We start from the raw sequence: 23750 nt of genomic DNA, 5'->3' as shown, positions 1-23750 counted from the left end.
TCCAGGGGCCCCACAATGTCTATTCCCACCCTTTCGAACGGGGTGGTCACCACGGGGAATGGTTGTAGGGGTGCCTTGAGTTTGCGGCCGCTCTTCCCACTGGCCTGGCAGGTCGGGCAGGACCGGCAATGGTTGGATACATCGTTCCTCATTTTGGGCCAAAAAAAGTGAGTCACCAGGCGGTGGTAGGTCTTGTCTTGGCCCAGGTGCCCGGCCAGGGGGACATCGTGGGCTAGGTTCAACAGGAAGTCTCTGAAGTGGAGGGGCACCACCAGCACTCGCCCGGCCCCCAGTTCTGCGATTTTCTGTTCGCTGTACAAGAGATCATTGTCCCAATAAACCCAGTGGGCCCCGGTGGTGTCTCCTTGGCTCTGGGCGAGCGCTTGCTGTCGCAATCCCTCGAGAGAGGGGCAGGTCTTTTGCTCCTGTCGGAATTGTTCCTGGGTGGGCCCCCCTTCTTGACGCCACTGAGCCAGGTCGGGAAGCTCGGGGGGCTGTGTGGACCCCTCTGGGGTGGGGTCCGGGTGGTCGGTCTGGGGGAAGTCTTCTTCTGGAGTGATCGAGGGCGGAGGCGCTGCCCATTCTGGTTCTTCTGGTCTAGGGATGGTGCGGGTGGCCATGGACCGGGTGGTTACGCATGCCCAGTCCGGGAGACCCAACATCCCCAGATGCTCTCTTCTTTCCACGGCGGCCCACGGGGAGCTCTCGAGATCGTTCCCCAGGAGGCAGTCTACGGGGGCATCGTCACGGACAGTTACTTTCAGCATGCCGGACACTCCTCCCCATTCGAAGGGGACGCAGGCCATCCGACACAGGCTCTCCGAGTTGTCTGCCGATCGGACGGGGCAAAGTACGTTTGGTAGGATTTGTTTTGGGGTCACCAGGTGACAGCGGACGGCCGTCACACTGGCCCCGGTGTCACGCAGGGCCTCGGCCTTGCGCCCATTGATGCTCACCCATTGGCTGTACTTCCGAGTGTTGGCGGGCAGGGGAGTCCGCGGGACCATGTCTCTTCCTCCCAGGCATGCCAGGGTCATGGCGGCGGGTTCCCACTCGAACTGCTCCGACTCATAGGTCTCCGTGTCTTCGGAGATTTGTTCTTCTCCCAGGGCGGCGGCCGCCATCTGGCGGGGCCCGGGGACCTGGTTCTTCGGGCAGGTCGGGTCACTGGCATAGTGGCCGACTCGCTGGCATCGATGACACGTCACGTTAGCTCGGAACCCCGGGCGCATCGGGGGGTTTCCCCGGCCTGCTGGAGCCGGGGTGGCGTTCGTGGGTGCGGCCGGGGCGGCGTCTCTGCCCCGGCCCGGGCCTCCTCCTCCTCCTCGGGGACGATGGTGACCTTGGTTGGTTCTGTTCTGCTCATTCGGCCCACTCCGGGCCACTCGGGTGCTCTCCCACCGGTCAGCCTCGGTGGCGAGCTGCCGGGGTTCAGTCAATTTACTGTCGAGGAGGTGCTGCCTGAGCTCGACGAAACAGTTGTTGGAGAGGTGCTCCCACACAATGAGATTGAAGAGTTGTTCGTAGGTGGTTACGTTGTTACCCTTGATCCACCCCTCGAAGGCTCGGCTGAAATAGTTCACGTATTCCAACCACGTCGTACCTGGGATCCGGGTGCAGTTGCGGAACCTCTGGCGGTACATTTCGGGTGTAAGTCCATATCGACTGAGGAGGGCGGCCTTCATATGGTCATAGGACGTCATTTGATGGTCCGGAAGCTGCAGCAGGGCATCACGACCCTCGTTGACGAATCTCCCCCATAGACCGGCTCCCCAGTCACTTCGAGCGACCCGGTGGGCGGTCATGGCAATCTCATAGGCTTTGAACCACTGCTGTATGTCGTCGTTCCGGTGATATTCTCGGACCACATCCTTGGGGATGTGGACCTTCTGCTCGGTAGGACCCGGGGAGTGCGGTTGCTCGGGCACCCCTAGGTTTTTGTTCAGTTTGCGTATTTCTATCTCCGCTAGTTTGCACTCGTGCTCGTATGCCAGTCTTTTTTCTTCGAGGTCTCTCTGTCTCTGTTTTTCCTCTCGCTCTTCTCTGAGCCGTAAGTGTTCTAAGTTTATTTTTTGTTCCGCCAGTTTCAACTCTCCGTCTAATCTGAGTCGTGCCAAGTCTAACTCGTGTAATCTATTTTTTTCCCGCTCCTGGATCTCTTCATGGGAGGGGCCTGGTCTCCGTTCCTCCGTCCGGGTGGTGTTGACTTCCGGGGCTGCGGGGTCCCGGGGGGTTGCGGTATTTGTCTCTGTCCAGGCCTCTAGGGCGTTTTTGAAGTCTTCTTTTGTGCTTAGCCCGGTGGTAGCAATGCCTAAGTCCATGCAAAATTGTTTGAGCTCTCGGTGGTTGTATTCTTCCAGCTTTTCCATCTGGAACTTCTCCGCCGATCCGCTCTCTTTGGTCGTCATTGTGGTTTTAGTCGTAGGGTGAGTTACTGTCTGTACGGTACGCGTTGGTTCGGATCCCGCCGCTAGCCACCAATGTTAGACGGGGACCTGGAGGGTCGGCCGAGCAGAGTGATCGCACAGACAGGTAACTTCCCCCCCACAGATGGACACCACACAAAGCTTATGGTAACACCTTTTATAGGCACTTCGGGTAGTAGAGTGGTACGATACAGGGCGATCAGGACACGATGATCCTCTCAATTCTAGTCTCTAGTAAGGGAAGGGGGTAGCGGGACAGTCTTGGTACCCACGGGTACGGGTGTGTAACGGTGATAGCTCACAATCCTCGAGCTCGGTGTTCGGATGGGTCAGACCGCGGCAGCGCCAGCAGGTCCCGAAGAGGTCGTAGGTGGCACGGGCCGCGGCAGCGCCAGCAGGTCCCAACGAGGATGAAGGTTACAACGGGCCGCGGCAGCGCCAGCAGGTCCCACGAGGATGAAGGTTACAACGGGCCGCGGCAGCGCCAGCAGGTCCCACGAGAATGCAGGTTGCAGAGGGCCGCGGCAGCGCCAGCAGGTCCCACGAGGATGAAGGTTGCAGAGGGCCGCGGCCGCGCCAGCAGGCAGGACAATAGTTCACAAGGCAGGGCTGTGGCAGCGCCAACAGTCCGTCAAGGATGAGTTCGTCGCGGTGTCTCTCGACTCCAGGATACAACTGCCTTCCTGTCCTGGGGCTGCCTCAGTTATAGGTCTGGCGCCCTTTGATGTCCGGACCCTCGCTCTTGGAGGTCGGGAGGTCTGGGATGAGGGAGTCCAGACACCCAGCAGGGGGGTGGAGCCAGCGCCCGAGGAGGCTGGGGGTGCTCGGCACCTGGCGGGGGAGAGCCGTCGACACTTCGTACTCCCATTGACCTGCCAAGTGGGCCGTTCACCTCCTGGGTGGAGGGTGGTGCCGGGATGTCGGGGCCTGGCCAGGCCCAGGGTTGGGGTCGGGCTGAGGCCGCGCGGCCGCGTGGTGCCGTGTCCAAGATGGCGGCTGGGCCGGGCAATGGTGCTGACGGTGGCCCGGGCCCTGTCCTGCGGGGAGGGAGCGAGCCCTTCATGTGGCCTGTCCAACAAGGGTCCATGGGTGTGTCCAGGTGCGGCTTGGGCGCAGTTGGGGAGTTGGCCGGGGTTTAGTGCTAAGAGGGTGGAGGCGTCGTATGTGATTCGGGAGGGGTGGGTGGTGCGGGAACCAGGGGGTCTGGCGCTGGGCGCGGTCCAGGCGCGGACGGGCGTAGACGGGCTTACCTTTGGCGCACCTTCGGCGCGGCCGCAGCGCGAGGACGCTGCACGTTGGGGCATCTGTCATAAATGGATAGTGGAGGGGGCGGAGCGTGGGAGGGGGAGCTGGGAGGCGGGAGCGTAGGGGGAGGGACGGGCTGCAGGCACAACAAAATGGACGGGGAGACAACAACATGACCGGGAAATGCGAGCTGGCGCTGGAACACGGGCACAATATCAGTTTAAATTAAATGAAAGTAATGCACAGCGTTTCTAAATGCGATATTCTAATCAGGCTAAGCAATGCGGAGAAATCACAGTTCACGTAGTCGAGCAAGCAGAGTAATGATGAGCGCTACGCAAACAGAGCGGGTGCAGGTCCAATTAGTAAAATATCAATTATGGCAGTGGTAAAATATCAATTATGGCAGTGGTGGGGGAGCAGCGCTACGATACCACAAGCAGCGCTATGGATCCAGGAGGGAGGGTGGAGCGACCGCTTCACACGGAGTCAGGCAGGTCGATACTGGTCAAGTGGCGTAAAGCGATGGTGCAGACCCTGATAAACCAGTGGATTGGTCTACGGTAATGCCCCGTCTGTGGGCATGGCAGGTGATCACTACACCAGACTCCAGGACACTGCTGCCAAGGTGATCTGCAATATGGACGGATACAGCGCGGCATCAGCGCGCCTGGAAACCCTACATCGGGTGCCAGTGAGGAAAAGAGCTTTAAACTTCTTTGCCATACACATAGCCACTATACAATACTGAGCCTGAAGATCTACAAACCACAGTAGAGCTGTATCATCCCGGCACGAACTGAGGTCACGAAACTTGGTGTTCACGAAGGCTAAACGGATAAAAAAAAAAGTCTCACCCGGCAGACGCTCGCGCTCACATCTGGCAGCGGCCTCTGGAACAGACTACTGCTAGTCCTTCATCTGACTGGGAACCACGTGTGGTTTAGAAACAAATAAAAACCTAGGCTTTTCAAAGTTTAAGTTATTCTTAGCATTCCCTGTTCTCACTGTTGAAAAGACAGGGAGCTTTCTAGTGCATTGAAGCCCCAGGTGATGATTGTTGGTGCTATATAAATACAATAAAGAAAAAGGGCCCTTGTGTCGAGCTCAACCGCCCTCATGAAGCCCCCACAGAGGCTCAGGTGGTCCACACATGCTTCTCCCATCCTCTTCTTCAGGGTTCGCGCTCTGTGACTTCGCCCCAGGGGAACCGGTCTTTTGTGGCCGGTCACTGGCCCCCATGCGGGGGCGGTCACTGGTACCCACGCAGGGGCGGTCACTGGCACCCATGCAGGGGCGGTCACTGGCACCCACGCTGGGGCGGTCACTGGCACCTACACTGGGGCGGTCACTGGCACCCACACAGGGGCGGTCACTGGCACCCACGCAGGGGCGGTCACTGGCACCCACGCAGGGGCGGTCACTGGCACCCACGCGGACGCGCTCGATGGTGGGGCAAGTAGGGGTTGGATTGAGATAGAGCGGGGGCAAGTAGAGCACGGCGTCCCAGGACGGCCATGGCGCCACGGCATAGCGGCTGCAGGACACAGCACACACCACGCGAGACCATTTCAAATCAGGTATGACCTGTCAGAGGCGGAGGGTGAAGGCATACCAGCCCATCTGTGCAGCGAAGACGAGGAAAGCAAGGGTACATGAAGACACAAGAAAACCCCTTGTAACCTAGCTCCGGTCACCATGGCCAGAGCTTTCTGATAAAAGTAATAGATGTGATGGGGAATCAGCATGTGTGTAACAAGCAGATGTGACATACGCCTGGCATGGAAGTCCAAAGTGACTCCTCTTTAAGAAGTAGCATGAATAATATACCGTAATACACTGGAAACAAACCATCACTCACTTAAACGCAGCCATTTTAAATGCACCATCTAAGATACAACGTCGGGACCTGGGCTCAGCGGCTGCTCTGTGGCTCAGGCTTTGAGACCCTTGTGATACCCAAGATTGTCCCTCCTTTTAAAATCTTCACAATTTGTGTCTCTTAAAAACTCAAATACCCCTTAATATGTCGAAAATTACATTTTTCGTTTGAACCACTTGGCCGTGGCAGTAATTCCGCCGCGATGCTGGGGGGTAAGGGGACCGCGCAGCGCCACCATGCTCGTGACGGAACCACTCCGTCACGAGCCACGGGCGCGCTGTGCTTGTGACAGAGTGGTTCCGTCACGGCCTCGCCCGCTCAATAGAACGCTCAGCGCAGGTGCAGAATTGATGCTGCGCAGGCGCCGAGGCCGGGCAGTGATGGAACCACTCCGTCATTAGCACAGCGCGTCCGTGGCTGGTGACGGAGTGGTTCCGTCACCAGCACGCAAAGGGTTTAAAAGATAACACATTTGGATTTTTTACAGTGAACCTGTAAAAAAGTATCTTTTAGACAGTTAGAACATCCAACTTGGAAGAATGCATAAAAATTTCAATCACAGAGTGTTGTACTTTAATATTGTTTAAACAATAACAAATATTTCCCTGAAGCAACTGTAGGGTCTAAACAGTACATTTCTATTGTTTGTTTGAAAAAAATGGATTTTAACCATCATGTTTGTGGAGATACAAGAGCTTCGAAAAAGCAGGGTGTCACAGCAAAACACGTGTCAGCGCCACATCTACCAATGCTATGTGCAGATATCAACTTCTAACTCCAAAGAACGACGTTCATTGTTTGAAACTGAATTACAATTTCATGTGAAAAAGTGTCATGAACTAGATTTTACAACTCAAAGACTATTTTCTCTTTTTAAGTTTTTGTCTGAATTTTGAATAAACAAAATTTGTACATATATAATGGACAGAGCGGCACCTCAGAACAGACCCATACACCAACACAGCACAACAGGACCCCAGAGCGGCACGTCAGCGCGGCTACCCAGAGCAGAACCATACACCAACACAGCACAGCGGCACCCCAGAGCAGAACCAAACACCAACACAGCACAGCGGCACCCCAGAGCAGAACCATACACCAACACAGCACAGCGGCACCCCAGAGCGGCACCTCAGAACAGACCCATACACCAACACAGCAGAGTGGCACCCCAGAGCGGCACCTCGGAACAGACCCATACACCAACACAGCACAGCAGCACCGCAGAGCAGAACCATACACCAACACAGCACAGCACAGCAGCACCCCAGAGCGGCACCTCAGAACAGACCCATACACCAACACAGCAGAGTGGCACCCCAGAGCGGCACCTCAGAACAGACCCATACACCAACACAGCACAGCAGCACCCCAGAGCAGAACCATACACCAACACAGCACAGCGGCACCCCAGAGAGGCACCTCAGAACAGACCCATACACCAACACAGCACAGTAGCACCCTAGAGCGGCACCTCAGAACAGACCCATTCACCAACACAGCACAGCAGCACCCCAGAGCGGCACCTCAGCGTGGCACCCCAGAGCAGAACCATACACCAACACAGCACAGCACATTTGAATAAATAGGCTAAGCAAGTGAATATATATTTTTTCACTGCAGATATCACGACTTTCTCTGATCATTCTGGATATCAGCCAATCTACATCTATATATAAAGCTCTAAAACACAAAGAAGAGCCCAAACAGGTATGTTGCCTACTAACCATACGTATATATATATATATATATATGTAGTCCAGTATTAAAAACCTCATTTTCTAAATCAAGATCATCTACACAATTTTGTAGACTCGCTGAGCAACTTTTATCCAGTCGGAACTAGTACCCATTTCTGAAGATCAGCTTTATACCTTTGACATACCTAAGTAAGTGTCACTTGTGCACTGTATAAATGATTATGTGCTGAGAGCATTTTGCTCCATTTTTAATTGTGCCTGATCCCTTTTAATAATTTGAATTCATTTAACACCAAGCCAAAATGTATGTTACGGTGGCTAGAGAAGAGAAGATCCCAATCCAAGAGATAGATCTTTGGATTGGTTAGTGTAAACACACAGCAGGATTGTTAGGTTATTTATGCAGTTGATGAGTTGATGATGTTATTGATTTTTGTCGATAGATCATCTAACTTTATACAATTATTGAAAAATTAAGTCCTGATGATGATCTTATAGATGACAACAAACAAGACCGAAACGTCGACCAAAGACATCAACTCCACAGCATTGTTTGCACTGAAGGACACCACGACACATTTATGATTTTGGTTTTCCTCATGTATTAACTGAGCTGATGTACTGTTATGAAATGACCAGTTGATATAGATATACAGCTTTTCATGACTTTTATTTGAAAGTTTTGTTCTGTCCTTTGTCCCCATGAAATTTTCTTTGTGATTAACTTCAATACAAACAATTTCAAATATAACTTTTCTCTGCTGTGTGCTTCTTCTCGTTACTGTATTGTTTTATCTTTTTTTTTTAAAACTGGTGATTAATGTCAGAGTAATCCTGTGGATACATTTGGTTCAATTCAGTAAAAGAACCTAAAAATAATTATTATACTTATTCTAACCGATTAACAAACAAAATTGCCCAAGCCTAACAAGGGTCTATTGGGTTCTCCCACGTCTTCGATATGTTACGCGCAGGCAGATGCCTGTTGTGGGTCACTTTTTAAGTGGTTAAGTTTGTCAGAGATATTATATATCTCGTATCTGTTTTGTTCATATTTCTGTTTTGTGTATATTTGTACCCCTCTGCACCTTATATGTCTGAGGCTAGGACCCTGACATATACGGATGAATATATCCTAAAGATTGCATCTGGCCCCTCCCTGTTGGGAGCTCGAGGCCCAATAATACAACTGCCGTGTGAATCTGACTTGAATCAATTAGAGAGATTCCGCAAGAAGCTAGTTCGTACAGAACTTCATGCGAAGTTTCTGACTGACTGCTTAAATGCAAATATTATTCCAACAGGCCTCCAGGTAAATAACATCCCTATAATATTCATTGAGGACAAAGATTTCAAACTTCATTTCAGCTTCGCATCAAACAAGTGCTCTCGCACTTGGATGGTGCTAAGCATAGAAACAGCCCTGAAACACATAACATTTTAAACCAAGGACATAGAAGAGTTAGAAAATAAGATCAATGCAGACACAAGCATAGTCAATGCAAAAGCTTTATTAGACAAAATAACTGCAACCATCAAGGACTTTGAAGACTTTAATTCACACAAAAAAAACAATAAATTACAGTTAGACATTAAACGTTATAGTAAGGAAAGAACTTATCCTTACTTGACGAAAGACTTCTATCAACCACAGGGCCACCAGCAAGGACAGCTGCAGGGCTCCCTTCGAGGTCAACATAAAAGGACAACATTTTCTGTTACAGAGTCAGATACTGACAGTGAGAGAGGTTTTGATCAACACCATAGATCTGGTCAGGACCAACAACAACCATCTACATAACGTCAGACTTTTTTAGCCCAGGATCGGAGGGGACAAGGCCAACCCCCGAGACAGCAAACAACACGCAGAGGATGGTCCCGGAACAACTATACACCGGGCTTCCGTCGCACAAGGAACCAATACTACGAATGGTAAATGAAAACCAAACCATTCCTATTTTCAATCTATCAAAACATTCATTGACTGACATACAAGTCTCGGTACTATCACAAGGCCTTTCATTTGTCCCTACCAACAGAAGTGAACTCGTCTTGACTAAACTAGAAATGTACAAATTTTTTAGATCCATTAGGTTGAAAAACTTTTTTGCTAACAACATCCCTACGACCAATAATGATATAACAGGTTTACACCAGAAATCAACCTTTTTTCCCCAAAATGGTATGGTGGCCAAAGAAGTCATCACTTTTGAAAATGCTGTGATAACAGAAATAGAAAATCTTTTTAAAAAACAACCCTATGCGAAATATAATCTGACTAAGAATCAACAACTTGCATTAACAGACCTCCAGTCACTTTCGGATACAATCATTAAGCCAGCAGATAAAGGCGGTGGTATTGTTTTGTGGGATGAGGCAGCTTATAACATGGAACTCCACAGACAACTTTCAGTAGAATCTAACTACTGTAAACTTAGATGTAACCCTACCTCGAAATTAGAGAAAAAGATCTCTGAATTGAGCAAAACTGGACTAGAAGGGGGATGGCTAAGTGATAAAGAAGCCATGTTTTTAATTAATGAAACACCCACGGTTCCGGCAATTTATATACTGCCAAAAGTCCACAAGACGCGACCCATCCACCAGGCCGCCCTATCGTGGCAGGATGTAACTCTATCCTAAAACCGTTGGCAGAATATGCCGATTTTTTCATTCGGCCTTTTGCCACAGAATCTGAACATTACATTAGGGACACCACTGCAGTAATAAACGTGGTAGAAAATCTTCCCTTTGATAATGAAACAGAGCTCTTGGTGTCCATGGACATCGAGAGCCTGTATACTAACATCCCACAAAATGATGTCCTTTCAATCCTTGAAAATTTACTTGAGAATAGAATAAGACCACATGCTGTTCCCACAGATTTCATTATGGACTGCATTCGCATCCCTTTATGTGAGAACTTTTTTATCTGCGAAAAGACATTCTATCAACAGCAGAAAGGGGTGGCCATGGGTGCCATTTTTGCACCACATATAGCCAACATTTATGTATCCCAATTTGAGAAAGAATATATCTACAACATCAATAACCCTTTCGCATCCAGCATACGCTGCTGGTTGCGTTATATCGATGATATTTTCTTTATCTGGCATGGCACCAAGGAGACACTTATTAGTTTTCACCAATGGGTGAATGCCCAGAACCCGAATTTACATTTTACGATCAATCACGATCAGAAAAGCATGGACTTTCTAGATATATCAATAAAAGTAAATGAAGAAAAAAGTCTCTACACTACATTGTTCACCAAACCAACGGCGAGGAATAAGCTTTTCAAATATAACAGCCACCATCCCCAGGCCCTTAGGGACGGTCTCCCTTTCGGACAATTTCTTCGCTTGCGAAGAAATTGTACCAGACGCATTTATTTATTTATTTATTTATTTATTTATTTATAGTGTTTTATATAGCGCGAACAAGACCCGTGGGTATCAGAGCGCTTAACATAGAAGATTACAGATTGACATTATAGTAACAATTATAGCAGCAAAGCAAATATGAGGTAGAAGGTGATATGCTATCTAGGGTGATTTAGATAAATATATTCCTAACGCCTGTGCCATTAGCATTGAGAGGTGCATAAGGTTTAGCTTGTGTCATAGTCATATAGTCAGCGCGGTGAGGTAGGGTTACATAGTATTATCAGTACAGTTACCTGAGTAATTCGCAATGAGAGTTGAATGAGTTTAGCTAGTAGCAAGGATCATAAAGAAAAACAAAGTAAGGTAGAGGTCATATCTTTTCAGGTGTGAGATAGTGTAGAGATCACATAGATATGAGGTAGTAGTAAAGTGTACAGCCGGTGTTTGAGCGGTAATCGGTCCTTTGTCTTATTGATCTTCAGATTATTCATGATGAGTCTGAACCTCTTTTGGCGTAAATGTTCATACCAGTGGTCTGTAGGGATCTTTATGTAGGGAATTTACTCATCATGTGGTTCTTCAGTTCCCGTTTAAATGTTGCAGTGTTTTTAATCTTCCTGATGTTAGGAGAGGGTGAATTCCAGACTCTGGGGGCGGCTCCGGAGAATGCTCGGTCATAGGTCTTTTTCTTTCGGAAGAAGGCCGGCTTCAATAGCAACTCTTTAGCGCTTCTGGTTGGTCTGTTACCTCCCGATAGCTTAATTTTCTTGGCTAGATATCTAGGCGTGTTGTAGTGGACCGCTTTGTGGGTAATGCAGGCTATCTTCATTTTAATTCTAGCTTCATAAGGTAACCAGTTTAGTGCCATTGATTACTTTGCTGAGGCACAACAATTAAAAATCAAATTACATGCTCGAGGATACCCTAATAAACTGTTGAAGCGCTCATTAAAAAGGGCTTGGTTTAATGACAGACAAGCACTTTTAGAGACCAAAACAAAAGCGACTGCAGCCAAGTTGGTATGTGTCACCACCTTTGGAACAGCAACCAATCAAGGGAAAAAACTGGTCATTAAACACTGGTCCCTATTATCAAGTTTACCTGAACTCTGTGAAAGACCAATGTTTGCATTCAAACGTGGATCTAATCTAAGAGATCGCTTAGTCCACGCATATAAAGAAAAAGATATCAACCAAGTTGAAAACATGCGCTAATTGAGTCCAGTTATTGGACACTTTAGATGCAACCAATGCACTGCATGCCAAACATTCAAAACTTGCAAAAACTTTCTAATAAATGGAAAGACTATTACTTTGAAAAGTTTCTCTAATTGAAACACAACAAATGTTGTTTACTGCATTGAATGTCCGTGTGGACTAAGATACTTTGGCAAAACAACACAGAAAGTTAAACAACGGATACTACAGCATCAATCTAGAATTCGATGTCATGTAGAGAATGCCCCTTTGGTTGAACATTTCTCACGTGTAAAACACACTGCGAAAGATCTAACATGGTGGGTAGTTGAAATAGTGAGACCCACAATTAGACAACCAAATGTAGACCGAAGCCTAACCATAAAAGAACAACGCTGGATCTGCTTTGCAGACTCAGTAAAAAATGGGCTCAATTCTAGCTCCGAGTGGCACACTTTGGCTTGCCTGACATAAAATACAGACACATCTGTAGTTTAGAGACAGACAAAAAACGAGGTTCGTTACTTGTCTTATCCATCAGATAGGAACTGTAATTCTTGTTGTAGACTAATTTTTGCTATGGAGATGCAGGTATTGTTGTGCAAAGCATTATATATGAATTGTTTTTGTAATTCCTGGCTATATATAAACAAAATCTTTAATAGCAATATTATTTTGTATTCATGTATAACTATGAGCTATGCTGTATTTTTTAGTATTTTTTAACATTGAAGCAATTAGTGAATGCTCTCTGATGTCATGATATTAATGTGTAATTGTACTGTAATCATTCGTAAATGTTACACTATATATAGCACAATAGAACTCCATTTGTTTTGAATGTTAAAGCTGAATTTAAATATGTGAATTCACTATGTAAATATTGTCATCGACTTAAATGTGTAGATCATAAACCATCGTTGTTGTGATGTTAACAAACAATCGATCCCCAGTTCCTCATTGAATATACATGAGTGAAATCAAGACTTAATTACAAATAACTAAAATTATGAACATATGCCTTTTGGTGTCGGCACCTGGGATTTGTTACATGATTTATTTCGGACTTATTTATGTCATTATTTGCCATTAAATACCTTTCCAAGATAGCCGATCCATTCAAAATACACCATTTATGTAACATACGTGTTTTTCCGTGTTTCACTTCCGGGTTTAACCATTTAAAAATGCTGTTCTCTTCCTAGCAGTCTCGTTGTTTTTTCAACTGGAGACTGTGAGGAATTCCCTTGACAGTGATCTGCGATCTAAGACCGACCTTCTACTCGTGTTAAGTAAGTACAGGCAGAACTTTGGGCAAACCCTAAAGCGCATTTCTAAAGCTACCATGCCTTAAAAGACGCCACCGATAGTAGGCATTTACCTTAAGTATCTCTCAGCCTGCTAAAGACTCGGGTATTTGTAAAAATAGGCTTCCTTACAACGAATAGTCGGCGTCAAACATTCGACATTGGGTATTATGAGATAAAATAAGTTACCGATGGTAGGCATTCATGTCAGTTTTCTCTTAGCCGGCTTAAAATTCTGTTATAATATATACAATATAAACTCAATATTGGATTGCAATGTATCTATGGGTGCACTGTCCGACATGCCAGCTCGAAATAAATTTAGGTTCATACAAGAGCGCATATCGCTATTCTTTCATAATTTGAATAAATAGGCTAAGCAAGTGTAGTGTCCTGCTAGGACACAGTCTAGTTGTTATAGATGTAACCCTACACTAAACACCCACCCACCACAGACGTCACTGGGTCAGGTGACGCTGCCAATAAAAGAGCCAGAGCGCACGTGCTCGGGGCCAGATCTGCTATCCCCTAACTGGTGTCCGTGTGTCTCATTCCTTACACCATGTGGGCCTAAGGCCCAACACTACACTGGCGACGAGGCGGTAACGCAATGCCACGCGTGCCGTGAAAAGCTGAACAATCCCCGGAAAGAAGGAGGGAAGTGCCCAGGTGCAGGGCACCCCCCTGGGGAAGCGGCGCCGGCCGCCGAGAGGCCCACGGGGCGTGTGCTGTGCCCCGGGCCTGAGGATCCATGGCGAGGTGTCCGGGAGTCCACCCCGCACCTCTGTGCCCAGCGTGAGCCTCCCTGCGCGAGGCGAGAGTGGAGCGGACCGACCGGAGCCTACCCGCGTCGGCCGCGACTGAGCCCCTGCCTGGGGCGAAGAGAGAGCCGAGCGAAGCCTACCCGCATCGGCCGCAACACAGTGACCCATCGGTGCCGAGCGGACCGCCCAGTGCCCACCTGCGACGGCCGCGAGGCGGAGACCCCCACCGGAGAGGTGCACCGGCCGGACGGAGCCCACCCGCCACGACCGCGACAAAGCATCAGGCCCGCCAGCCGAAGGTGAGCCCCAGGGATGAAGTGACGTCCATGAACACTGCCCAAAGTATAAGCAGGACTCGCGGAGCCCACCCGCGGCCTGCCTGCAGCGCCCTTCCCCCGCCGCGTGTGTGAAGTGCGGCGGAGGGGTGAAAGACTGCCAGAAAGCGCCCGCAGCGCTAAGGGAGCTGCCAGGCGCTTAATAACCGAAGCGGAGCCCACCCGCATGACCAGCGCGCCCCGCCGGGCGTGAGCGTGCCCCCAATGAACCTCAGATAAAGCACGACTCGCAGAGCCCACCCGCGGCCTGCCTGCTGCGTCCCCCGCCACTGTGTCCAGTGCGGCGGCGAGGGGATAAACTGTACGTGTTAGCAGGACCAGCGGAGCCCACCCGCGGCCTGCCTGCGATGCCTCCTGTCCCCCGATGCGAGGGTGATTGAACATTTGGTTAAAGCCCACCCGCGGCCTGCCTCAAGCGCCCCCCCCCCCGTCCCGGAGAGAGGACAGACAAAGCACCGCAAAGCCGCCCGCACACGCAGTGACAGTGTGCACACACACCCCCCTCCGGCAGCGTGTGGATCAAGAAGCTGCTGCGGGGAGGGGGGAGAGCAACAAGAGACTGCCCGCAGCCTGGAGGAGCAGTGCCCCCACGCACACGGAGACCTGCTGCACCAGCGGCGCTGCCGCAGTCAATTGGTTCCCCAGACACATGCCAGCCCCCCTGCGAGGCCGATCAGAGCGACTCCTCCCCCGCAGCCCGTGAACACTTTTGCCTGCTGCGAGGGGCAGGGACCGGGGAAAAGTGACTGCCAACAGTGCCCTCCACCTCACAGAACTGCTTTTCCCCCGGGTGGCACTGCAAAGGAAATGCCTGTGCCGGCCCGCCTCCTGAAAATTAAGTAAAAAGGACCTACCTGTCTTCCACGCAGCCCAGCACCGGCAGCTCAGCTCCATCTGAAACAGAGCAGCACACAAAGACGCAGACTGCCAACAGGATCTATGCAGCACTGCCATCTAGTGGCGAAATCATAGCACTGCACCAGCTGCACAAAATACATTGCACACCGTGTCTACCCCTGTCATGTCCCCAGCACGAGACTCTGCCTCTAACAATAGACAGGGTCACATGGGAAGCACCTTAACCAAGCCTGGTTACCAGCAGTCACCCCAGGACTGTAGCTACGCAGAGCGTCAAGAGCCACCAGCATTCTGCCACAGAAATAATCTCAGGCTGCTGGGACCCACAGCAAGAAAATCAAGGCACCTCTACACAAGCACGACAGTGCGCAAAGGAAAAGTAAACGCACAGCCGCGCACCAGGAAAACAGAAGCACAAACTGCGCAACAGCACAAGGACACAGCCACGCCCGAATGACGCCACGTCAACACGCAACCTCCTGAAGACAAAAGGGAGACCGCGCAGGAACAAGCCAGCAACGCAGTAACACGCCACGAGGCGCAGGAACGCGCCAGAAACACAAAACTAGGACAGACCAAAGGACTCCTAGGGGCCCAGTGCAATCAGTAAATCTGCAAGCCACCTACTTACTGGGTCGGACCCCCACACTACAGAGTCACACGTCCCAGTGCCGGCATTTTCAATCAGCAGAGCCCTGCAGATCCTGGAAGATTGCCGAGGAGCCCCCCCCTGCTATTTGGTGGCCATCCAGCACCATCACACCTACACACACCGAAGAAACAAGCATTGCACAAACCCACGATGGGTCAATAGCAGCAAAGGGGCAACGGACTGAGTAACGCCCCAAGGAACCAAGCAGCAAGTAAATGCGCAACGCAACACAACGACCACTAGAATCTACTACCACGCAGCAAGTAAGTGCGCAACCACGCGGAAGACACCCACACACACCAGCAAAGGGTCTGCAGATGCCACTTCCAGCGCGACGTGGAAAAGAGCCACGAACGCCTCACTAAGCATCCAAGCACTAACAGAACGTCTGGAGGAAACGACTGCCAAGCACTGGAAGAACGTCCAGGGAAAACGAGTGCCGAGATCAAACGACGGAGAGAGCAGCGACGCATTGTGGCCACAGGTGTTCACCGCAGCATCAACCACTCCCGCCAACGGTCCAAAGCAGCAAGTCCCTGACACCAGCCAAAGCAGCAAGTACCCAACGACTCGCAACAAGCGTCCAAGAATTCCACACCCGCACGCCAGGACTGCGCAGCACTGCGCCGGAACGTGCCAGGAATCGAGGGCGCCAAAGTGACGCTACACAGCGACACGCCAATGCCACGGGACAGCACACAAAGGTCCCCAACAGAGACAGCCATGTCTCGCAGCAACCGGAGCGCCATCGTCAGCACACATGGCAGCATGCACCAGAGTTGCACCAGGAGCGGTGACGCAACCCTCCTCCGCGCAGACAAAGCGCGCCAACGCCAAAACACCGTGACGGTGAATAGCGACCACAAAGAAAATAGCACAGCATGACAACTCATGCCCAAGATGAAAACCGACCACCCAGTCTGGTCACCAAGGAAAGGAAAGCAACAACAGAGAAGATACGACGACAGGTCTAGTCACCAAGTCAAGTGAAGACAGTGTCCTACCACATGGACAAGACCACGGAGACGACATGTAGAGGGCCCGCTACATGGAGAATCCTGGTTAGCATGAGAAAGCAAGAAAGAAGACCGGACCGCGTCGAGGAAGTGAACGAAGAGGAAGAATGGAGAATCACATCACTCCACAGAGGAGGAGAGAGAACTACAGCACACAGGAACATCGGTGCTGTCCAAGGAGCGTCGTAACAATCAGCACACAGGAACATCGGTGCTGTCCAAGGAACATCGCAACATCCGTGGATCCCAGTAATCCCTACAACCTGCATTCGAAGAGACCAACCACTGATGAACTGCATGGGTGCCCCGTGAACCTGAAGCTTACCGAAGCAGAGCATACCCGAGCACTAGACAATCCACCTTTGTGGACTACACAAGACTCGACTGTGGCCATGTCCGAAGTTCGGCAGCGACCCGTTCAGCCCACGCGATCAAGTGGCGGTCCAGGGGACAAGGGCCTCAGCCGCATATCCTGTGAGAGAGGAATCCGGATGGGAGAGGTGCAGCAGCGGCAGCTCCCCGACAGGCAACAGGAAGCATGAAGGCCCCAGGTAATCACCTGGCACCGAGTAACGGTCGGTTGAAGACACTGAATCCATGTCCTAACGGCAAGACCATCCTGGCGGATGACATCAACACCCCCGAGGACATCATGAGAGACTTGGCGGTGAGTCCGTTGGCAGTTCGGCAGCGACGCCTTTGCGCGGCTCATGCGAAGCCCGCACGGCCCACCCGGTCCCGTCGTGTCCTGCAAGAGGGTCCTCCCAGCGTCTCTAGTGAGAGAAGAGTCCAAGCAGGAGAGGCCAGTCTTCAAGGCTCCCGTGAGAGAGGAGTCCAGCAAGAAAGGCAAGTCGGAAGTTACCTGGCCGGACGGAGATGTGAAGGCATCAAGATCATCAAATCCAAAGAAAGACCTGTCGTGCCATGATCGTCTCCTACAACCAACAAGCGTGGTCATCCACTGGACTAGGAACACCTGCGAGACCCCTCAAGGGTCACACCCTTTCTGCTCCCAAAGTGAGAACACTGTACATAAGCGTCAATACAGCAAGACAAGGATGATCTGAAGTACACCGCCGAGGTGAAGCTCATCTGACTGACTTTGTAGTCCTGGAACTTTCAACATTCTCCCAGCTGATCGCCTGAAGAAGATCTGTTGAGGCTATCAACTGTTATTGTTCTGTTTTCTTACAGGTTGGACATTCGCTTTTCCTTTCATTAAAGTTGGGGAGGAATGTAGTGTCCTGCTAGGACACAGTCTAGTTGTTATAGATGTAACCCTACACTAAACACCCACCCACCACAGACGTCACTGGGTCAGGTGACGCTGCCAATAAAAGAGCCAGAGCGCACGTGCTCGGGGCCAGATCTGCTATCCCCTAACTGGTGTCCGTGTGTCTCATTCCTTACACCATGTGGGCCTAAGGCCCAACACTACAGCAAGTGAATATATATTTTTTCACTGCAGATATCACGACTTTCTCTGATCATTCTGGATATCAGCCAATCTATGTTATGTTATGTTAAACGATTTCTAGAGCGCACAGCTGCCCCAGCAAAGGGGCATCCCGGCGCGGTCAGACCTAAATCCCAACCTTTTCCAGAGAGAGCTGCACGGGTGTGACAGTCAAGTCCTATACAGATGAGAACAGAAAAGTTTTAATAGCCTTCCGAAAGGCCAGCAGGTCATCCATGACCCGGAGGTGTAATGGCAAGGAATTCCACAGTTTAGCAGCTAAGTACCTAAACGAGGATCCGCCAGCCCTAACACGAGTAAAGCGTGGCACATTCGCCAAGTGCTGTCCGCAGGAGCGCAGTGTTCGATGTGGCACATATGGACTCAGCAGACCACAGAGTAGCTTAGGGCTATTGGACTTCAGGATTTTGAACGACATGCAAAGGATTTTAAACTGAATACGCCTGTCGACCCGAAGCCAATTAAGTCCTTGAATCGTAGCCGCAACTGACCAGTGGCGAGGGAGACCCACTAGCGCTCTGGCAGCAGAGTTCTGAACTCGTTGCAGTCGCTGAATCTCTGCTTTGTTTGCTCCTAGAAGCAAGGAGCTAGCGTAGTCCAGGCGAGATAGTATTGTGGACTGCACAATAAGTTGCCGTACTGCCGGATCGAAGAATTTCAGAAGCGGTTTAAGGCCCCTAAGTAGGCCAACACAGGTGGCCGCAACTCTCTTAGTATGGGTCTGGAAGCTAAGAGTGGAATCCATCCAGACCCCAAGATTTTTTACCTCCGATTTAGGCGATGGCATAGGGCCAAGCGAAGCTGGCCACCAGTCCTCGTTCCAAAGAGTGGCATTCTTTCCGACCACCAAAACCTTGGTCTTACTCGCGTTGAGCTGTAGACAGTTATCTGTCATCCATTGTGCCACAGCTGTCACCCCCTCTCTGAATCTGGTGGCTGCTCCCGATGATCCCTCAGCTAAGGTGATAACCAGCTGGGTATCGTCCGCATAGGACACCATCGTTAGACCCCATCTTTTAGCAACAGCAGCCAAAGGCTGTACATACAGATTGAACAGAGAGGGGCTTAATGCTGAGCCCTGTGGAACCCCCTGTCCGATGGAATGGGATTGTGACAGAAACGGAGGGGCCGACACCCGAAAAGATCTATCAGTTAAGAAAGACCTAAACCACTCCAGCGCTCTCCCAGTCACTCCTGCTGCCTCCAGACGATAGAGAAGGATGGCGTGTGATACCGTATCAAAGGCAGCGCTGAGGTCCAACAGGATCAGCACTGCACTTTGACCGGCATCCAAAGCCGCCTGCAGATGTTCAGTGGTGGCAAGCAGGGCGGTTTCCGTACTATGGCCTGGTCGAAAACCATTCTGGGATGGGTCCAGAATGTTGTTAGAGTTCAGGAATTGAGATAGGATGTTATTAACATGGGCTTCAGCTATCTTTGCCACCCAAGGGAGGAGGGAAATTGGTCTAAAATTCTCAGGTTTTGAGGGGTCTAGCGTAGGCTTTTTAATATTAGGAGACACCCAGGCCTCCTTCCAAGCAGCTGGCACAATAGCCCTTGTGAAGGAAAGGTTCAAAATTTGACAGATCGATCGCTGGAGCAGTGACAAGGAGTCCATAAATTGAGGTGGCCTCATAGGGTCAACCGGAGAACCAGATTTTATTTTGCCACTCAGTCGAATCAGGTCCTTCTCCGTCCCCAATATTCTAACCGATTAACAAACAAAATCCCTTGTAGCCACCCCTCACGATGGAAATGCGGCAAAGATTCGGTTCAAAGAAATAAAAATGGGGCTTTCTCCTTTATGCAACATCTACTGCGACGTTGATCCTCTCCCTCAGCAATGCGAGATGCTTGACACGATGCGAGCCGCGACAGGCCCTGCGACCCGCTTCCCAGTGATGCAGCGGCGTATGCTGCGATCTCGATCCTCTCTCCTGGCGAGTTGCTTCCATAACGATGCGAGCCACAACAGGCCCTGCGACAATCTTCCCGGTGATGCGGCGGCGTCTGTTGCGACGTCGATCCTCTTTTCCGGCGATGAGCCACGACAGGCCCTGCGACACGCTTCTCGGAGATGCACCGGCATCTGCTGCGACGTCGATCCTCTCCTCCGGCGATGCGAGGCACTTCGTGTTGCGGCAGTGTTAGTTCTACGACACACTTCTTGATCTTGAGTTGTGCTTCCAGCTCCTTGCGACACGCAAGCCCTCAAAAAGTCCAGCACTACTGCAGGCACTTCAGGAAGACTCTTGAGGAGCTGGTGGGTGAAGTCTGTTGTCCCTGAGACTTCAGCAGGAGGCAAGCTCTGTTCCAAGCCCTTGGAGATCCTTCACAAGTTGAAAATAAAGTATACAAAGTTCCTTTCTCCTTCCTTTGACAGTCAGGAACCACTGCAGGCCAATCCACCAAGCAGCACTTCAGTCTCTTTCACAGTGCAGGGCAGAAACATCAAAAGCCCCACAGGAGGTGGAACCTGCTTTGTGGAGGGAAAGCCAGCCCTGGAGCACTTTCTTGACATGATTCCTTCTCTCCTTTTACAGTGCAGGGCAGAGACGTCAGATGCACCCCAGGGGGTGGAGCCAGCACGGTGGGGGGGCAGGCACAGTCCTTTTCAGGTCCCAGGTACAACTCCTCCCTCCCATCTAGATGCAGATCTCTCTATTCACCACTGGGCCGACTCATTCTTTCTCCTGGAATCCCCCAGCCCTGTTACTCAAACTCCAGACAAGGACTACAAAACTTAGTGGAGGCAGGCTTGGCTAGTTAGGCAAGAAAATACCTACCTTCTAAAAGTGGTATTTTCAAACACAGAATGTTAAAACCAACTTCACTAAAAGATGTATTTTATCATTCTGAGTACAGGCATACTAAACGCGAATTTCTACCATGTCCCCTGAGCCTTCTAGGATTATAAAATGTAATAATCTAGCCTATGGAGAACAGGTAGCCTTGCAATACGAAATTGGCTGTAATTCACTATTAGGACATGCCACACACACCAGAGCATGTCCTACCTTATACTTATAATGCACCCTGCCCTTGGGCCTACCATAGGGGTGACTAATATGAAGAAAAGGGAAGGTTAAGGGACTGGCAAGTGGGTGCACTTGCCCAGTCAGCATGGCAGTACCAGACTGCACACAGGCTCTGCAATGGCAGGCCTTAGAGACACTTTTACAGGCTGCTTCTGTGGGTGGCACAACCAGCGCTGCAAGCCCACTAGCAGCATTTGGTTTACAAGCCCTGGGCACACTCAGTGAACTGTACTAGGGTCGGACAAGTAAACCAAATCAGCCAATCATGGAGTCACTAATCCATACATCGATTTACCATAGGGAGAGCATATGCACTTGCGCACTGATCGGCAGTGGTAAAGTGCCCAGAGTCATAAAAGAAAAAAACAGGTCAAACAAAATACAGGAGGATGGCAAAAAGTTTAGGGATGACCCTGCAAATACGGCCAAGTCCAACAAGAACCATACACCAATAAAGCACAAAAGGACCCCAGAGCGGCACCTCAGAACAGACCCATACACCAACACAGCACAACAGGACCCCAGAGCGGCACCTCAGCGCAGCACCCCAGCGGCACCTCAGAGCAGACCCATACACCAACACAGCACAGCAGCACCCCAGAGCGGCATCTCAGCGCGGCACCCCAGAGCAGAACCATACACTAACACAGCACAGCAGCACCCCAGAGCAGAACCATACACCAACACAGCACAGCGGCACCCCAGAGCGGCATCTCAGCGCGGCACCCCAGAGCAGAACCATACACTAACACAGCACAGCAGCACCCCAGAGCAGAACCATACACCAACACAGCACAGCGGCACCCCAGAGCGGCACCTCAGATCATCACTAAAAGAACCTCCCAGGAACAATCAGAACTCCAATCTCCCTAGCATGTCTGACATGCACCACAGAGCAGAAACACAGATTAACGCTGCAGAGCAGCACCATCGCCCAACCCTACAGAGCAGCTTCCAGGAATAGTAAGCAATCACCCAAGCATGTAAGATCAGCACCACAGAGCAGAACCACAAACACCTCAGAGCAACACCACTGACCAAAACCGCAGAGCCACAAACTAACACCACAGAGCAACACCACAGACCAAAACCACAGAGCAGCTTCCAGAAACAATCAACACTCAAGTCCCCCACAGAATATTAGACATGCATCACCGAGCAGCACCACAGAGTAACATGACAGACCAAACCACAAGACCAACACTGCTCACCAGCACCAAAGACCTGCACCACAGACCTGCACCACAGACCTGCACCACAGACCTGCACCACAGACCAGCATCACAGATCAACATCCCAGAGCAGCACCACAGATCAACATCCCAGAGCAGCACCACAGAGCGGAACCGCTGCCCGGTACCACAGAGTGGAACAACAGACTAACACCGCATAGCAGCACCTCAAACCAGCACCACAGACACACACCGATGAGCAACATAGCAGAGCAGCACCTCAAACCAGCACCACAGAGCAGCTTCCAAAACCAATCAGCACTCAAATCCCAGTAGCACGCCAAACGCACACCTAAGGGGGGAATAATACACTATGGCTAACTTCAATAAATAATACAGTGTCCAACACCGCACCACAGAACCTAACAAATCCTTAATGCTTCCTTTTGAGACTACAACTTTTCTCATCTGAGGCTTCACTGCAGATTGTCCCATCTCCTGGGGCACCTCCTTCACCTCACGGCAGCCGCCCCATCCCCCTTTGTACTTACTTGGAGCTGACATCCCGCACCTCCTGAAGCCGCGAGAACAGCCACTGCCGCTCCTGGTTGGACAGGAGGGTCTGCAGCTCCGGGGAGTGTTGGAAGTGGTCCACCGCAATGTTCAGGCTGCGCAGGTAGGAGGCTTCAGACATGATCAGCTCAAACTTGGCCTGAGGAAGGCATGCAAGGAAGAGAGAGATCTGTCAATGTCCCCTTGAGGCTGGGTGGGAGAAAAGAGTCAGCAAGGGAGAGAGACATCTGGCAATGGCCCCTTGAGGCTGGGTGGAAGAAAAGAGTCCACAAGGAGGAGAGGAACCTGTCAATGTCCCCTCGCAGCTGGGTGGGAGAAAAGAGTCAGCAAGGGAGAGAGACATCTGGCAATGGCCCCTTGAGGATGGATGGGAGAAAAGAGTCAGCAAGGGAGAGAGACATCTGGCAATGGCCCCTTGAGGATGGATGGGAGAAAAGAGTCCACAAGGAGGAGAGGAACCTGTCAATGTCCCCTCGCAGCTGGGTGGGAGAAGAGAGTCAGCAAGGGAGAGAGGCATCTGGCAATGGCCCCTTGAGGCTGGGTGTGAGAAAAGAGTCAGCAAGGAGGAGAAGAACCTGTCAATGTAGTCCTACAGCTGGGTGGGAGTGGAATGGGGCAGTGAAAGGGAAAAGAAAAGAACAGGAAAAGAGAGGGAGGCAGGGGAAGCAAAACAGACATAGGATGGGGTCGTTCGGTAGTGATTGATGAAAAGAAAAGCAGGAG

At 50.7% G+C, this 23750-nt stretch overlaps 1 protein-coding gene across 1 annotated transcript in view; it reads right to left on the bottom strand.

Annotated features, from left to right (window-relative positions):
* Nucleotides 1–23750, bottom strand: part of LOC144770983 (uncharacterized) — a 335407-nt gene that overhangs the window by 156164 nt on the left and 155493 nt on the right. Inside the window, exon 6 of the mRNA XM_078655850.1 lies at nucleotides 23006–23166. Coding sequence (XP_078511976.1) covers nucleotides 23006–23166 — 161 coding nt within the window. The remainder of the gene's footprint in view (nucleotides 1–23005; nucleotides 23167–23750) is intronic.

Source organism: Lissotriton helveticus, chromosome 7 (assembly GCF_964261635.1).
Source record: "Lissotriton helveticus chromosome 7, aLisHel1.1, whole genome shotgun sequence".
Classification (NCBI taxonomy): domain Eukaryota; kingdom Metazoa; phylum Chordata; class Amphibia; order Caudata; family Salamandridae; genus Lissotriton; species Lissotriton helveticus.
Note: the sequence above shows the minus strand (reverse complement) of the source record. Positions and strands in the feature narration are given on the sequence as shown.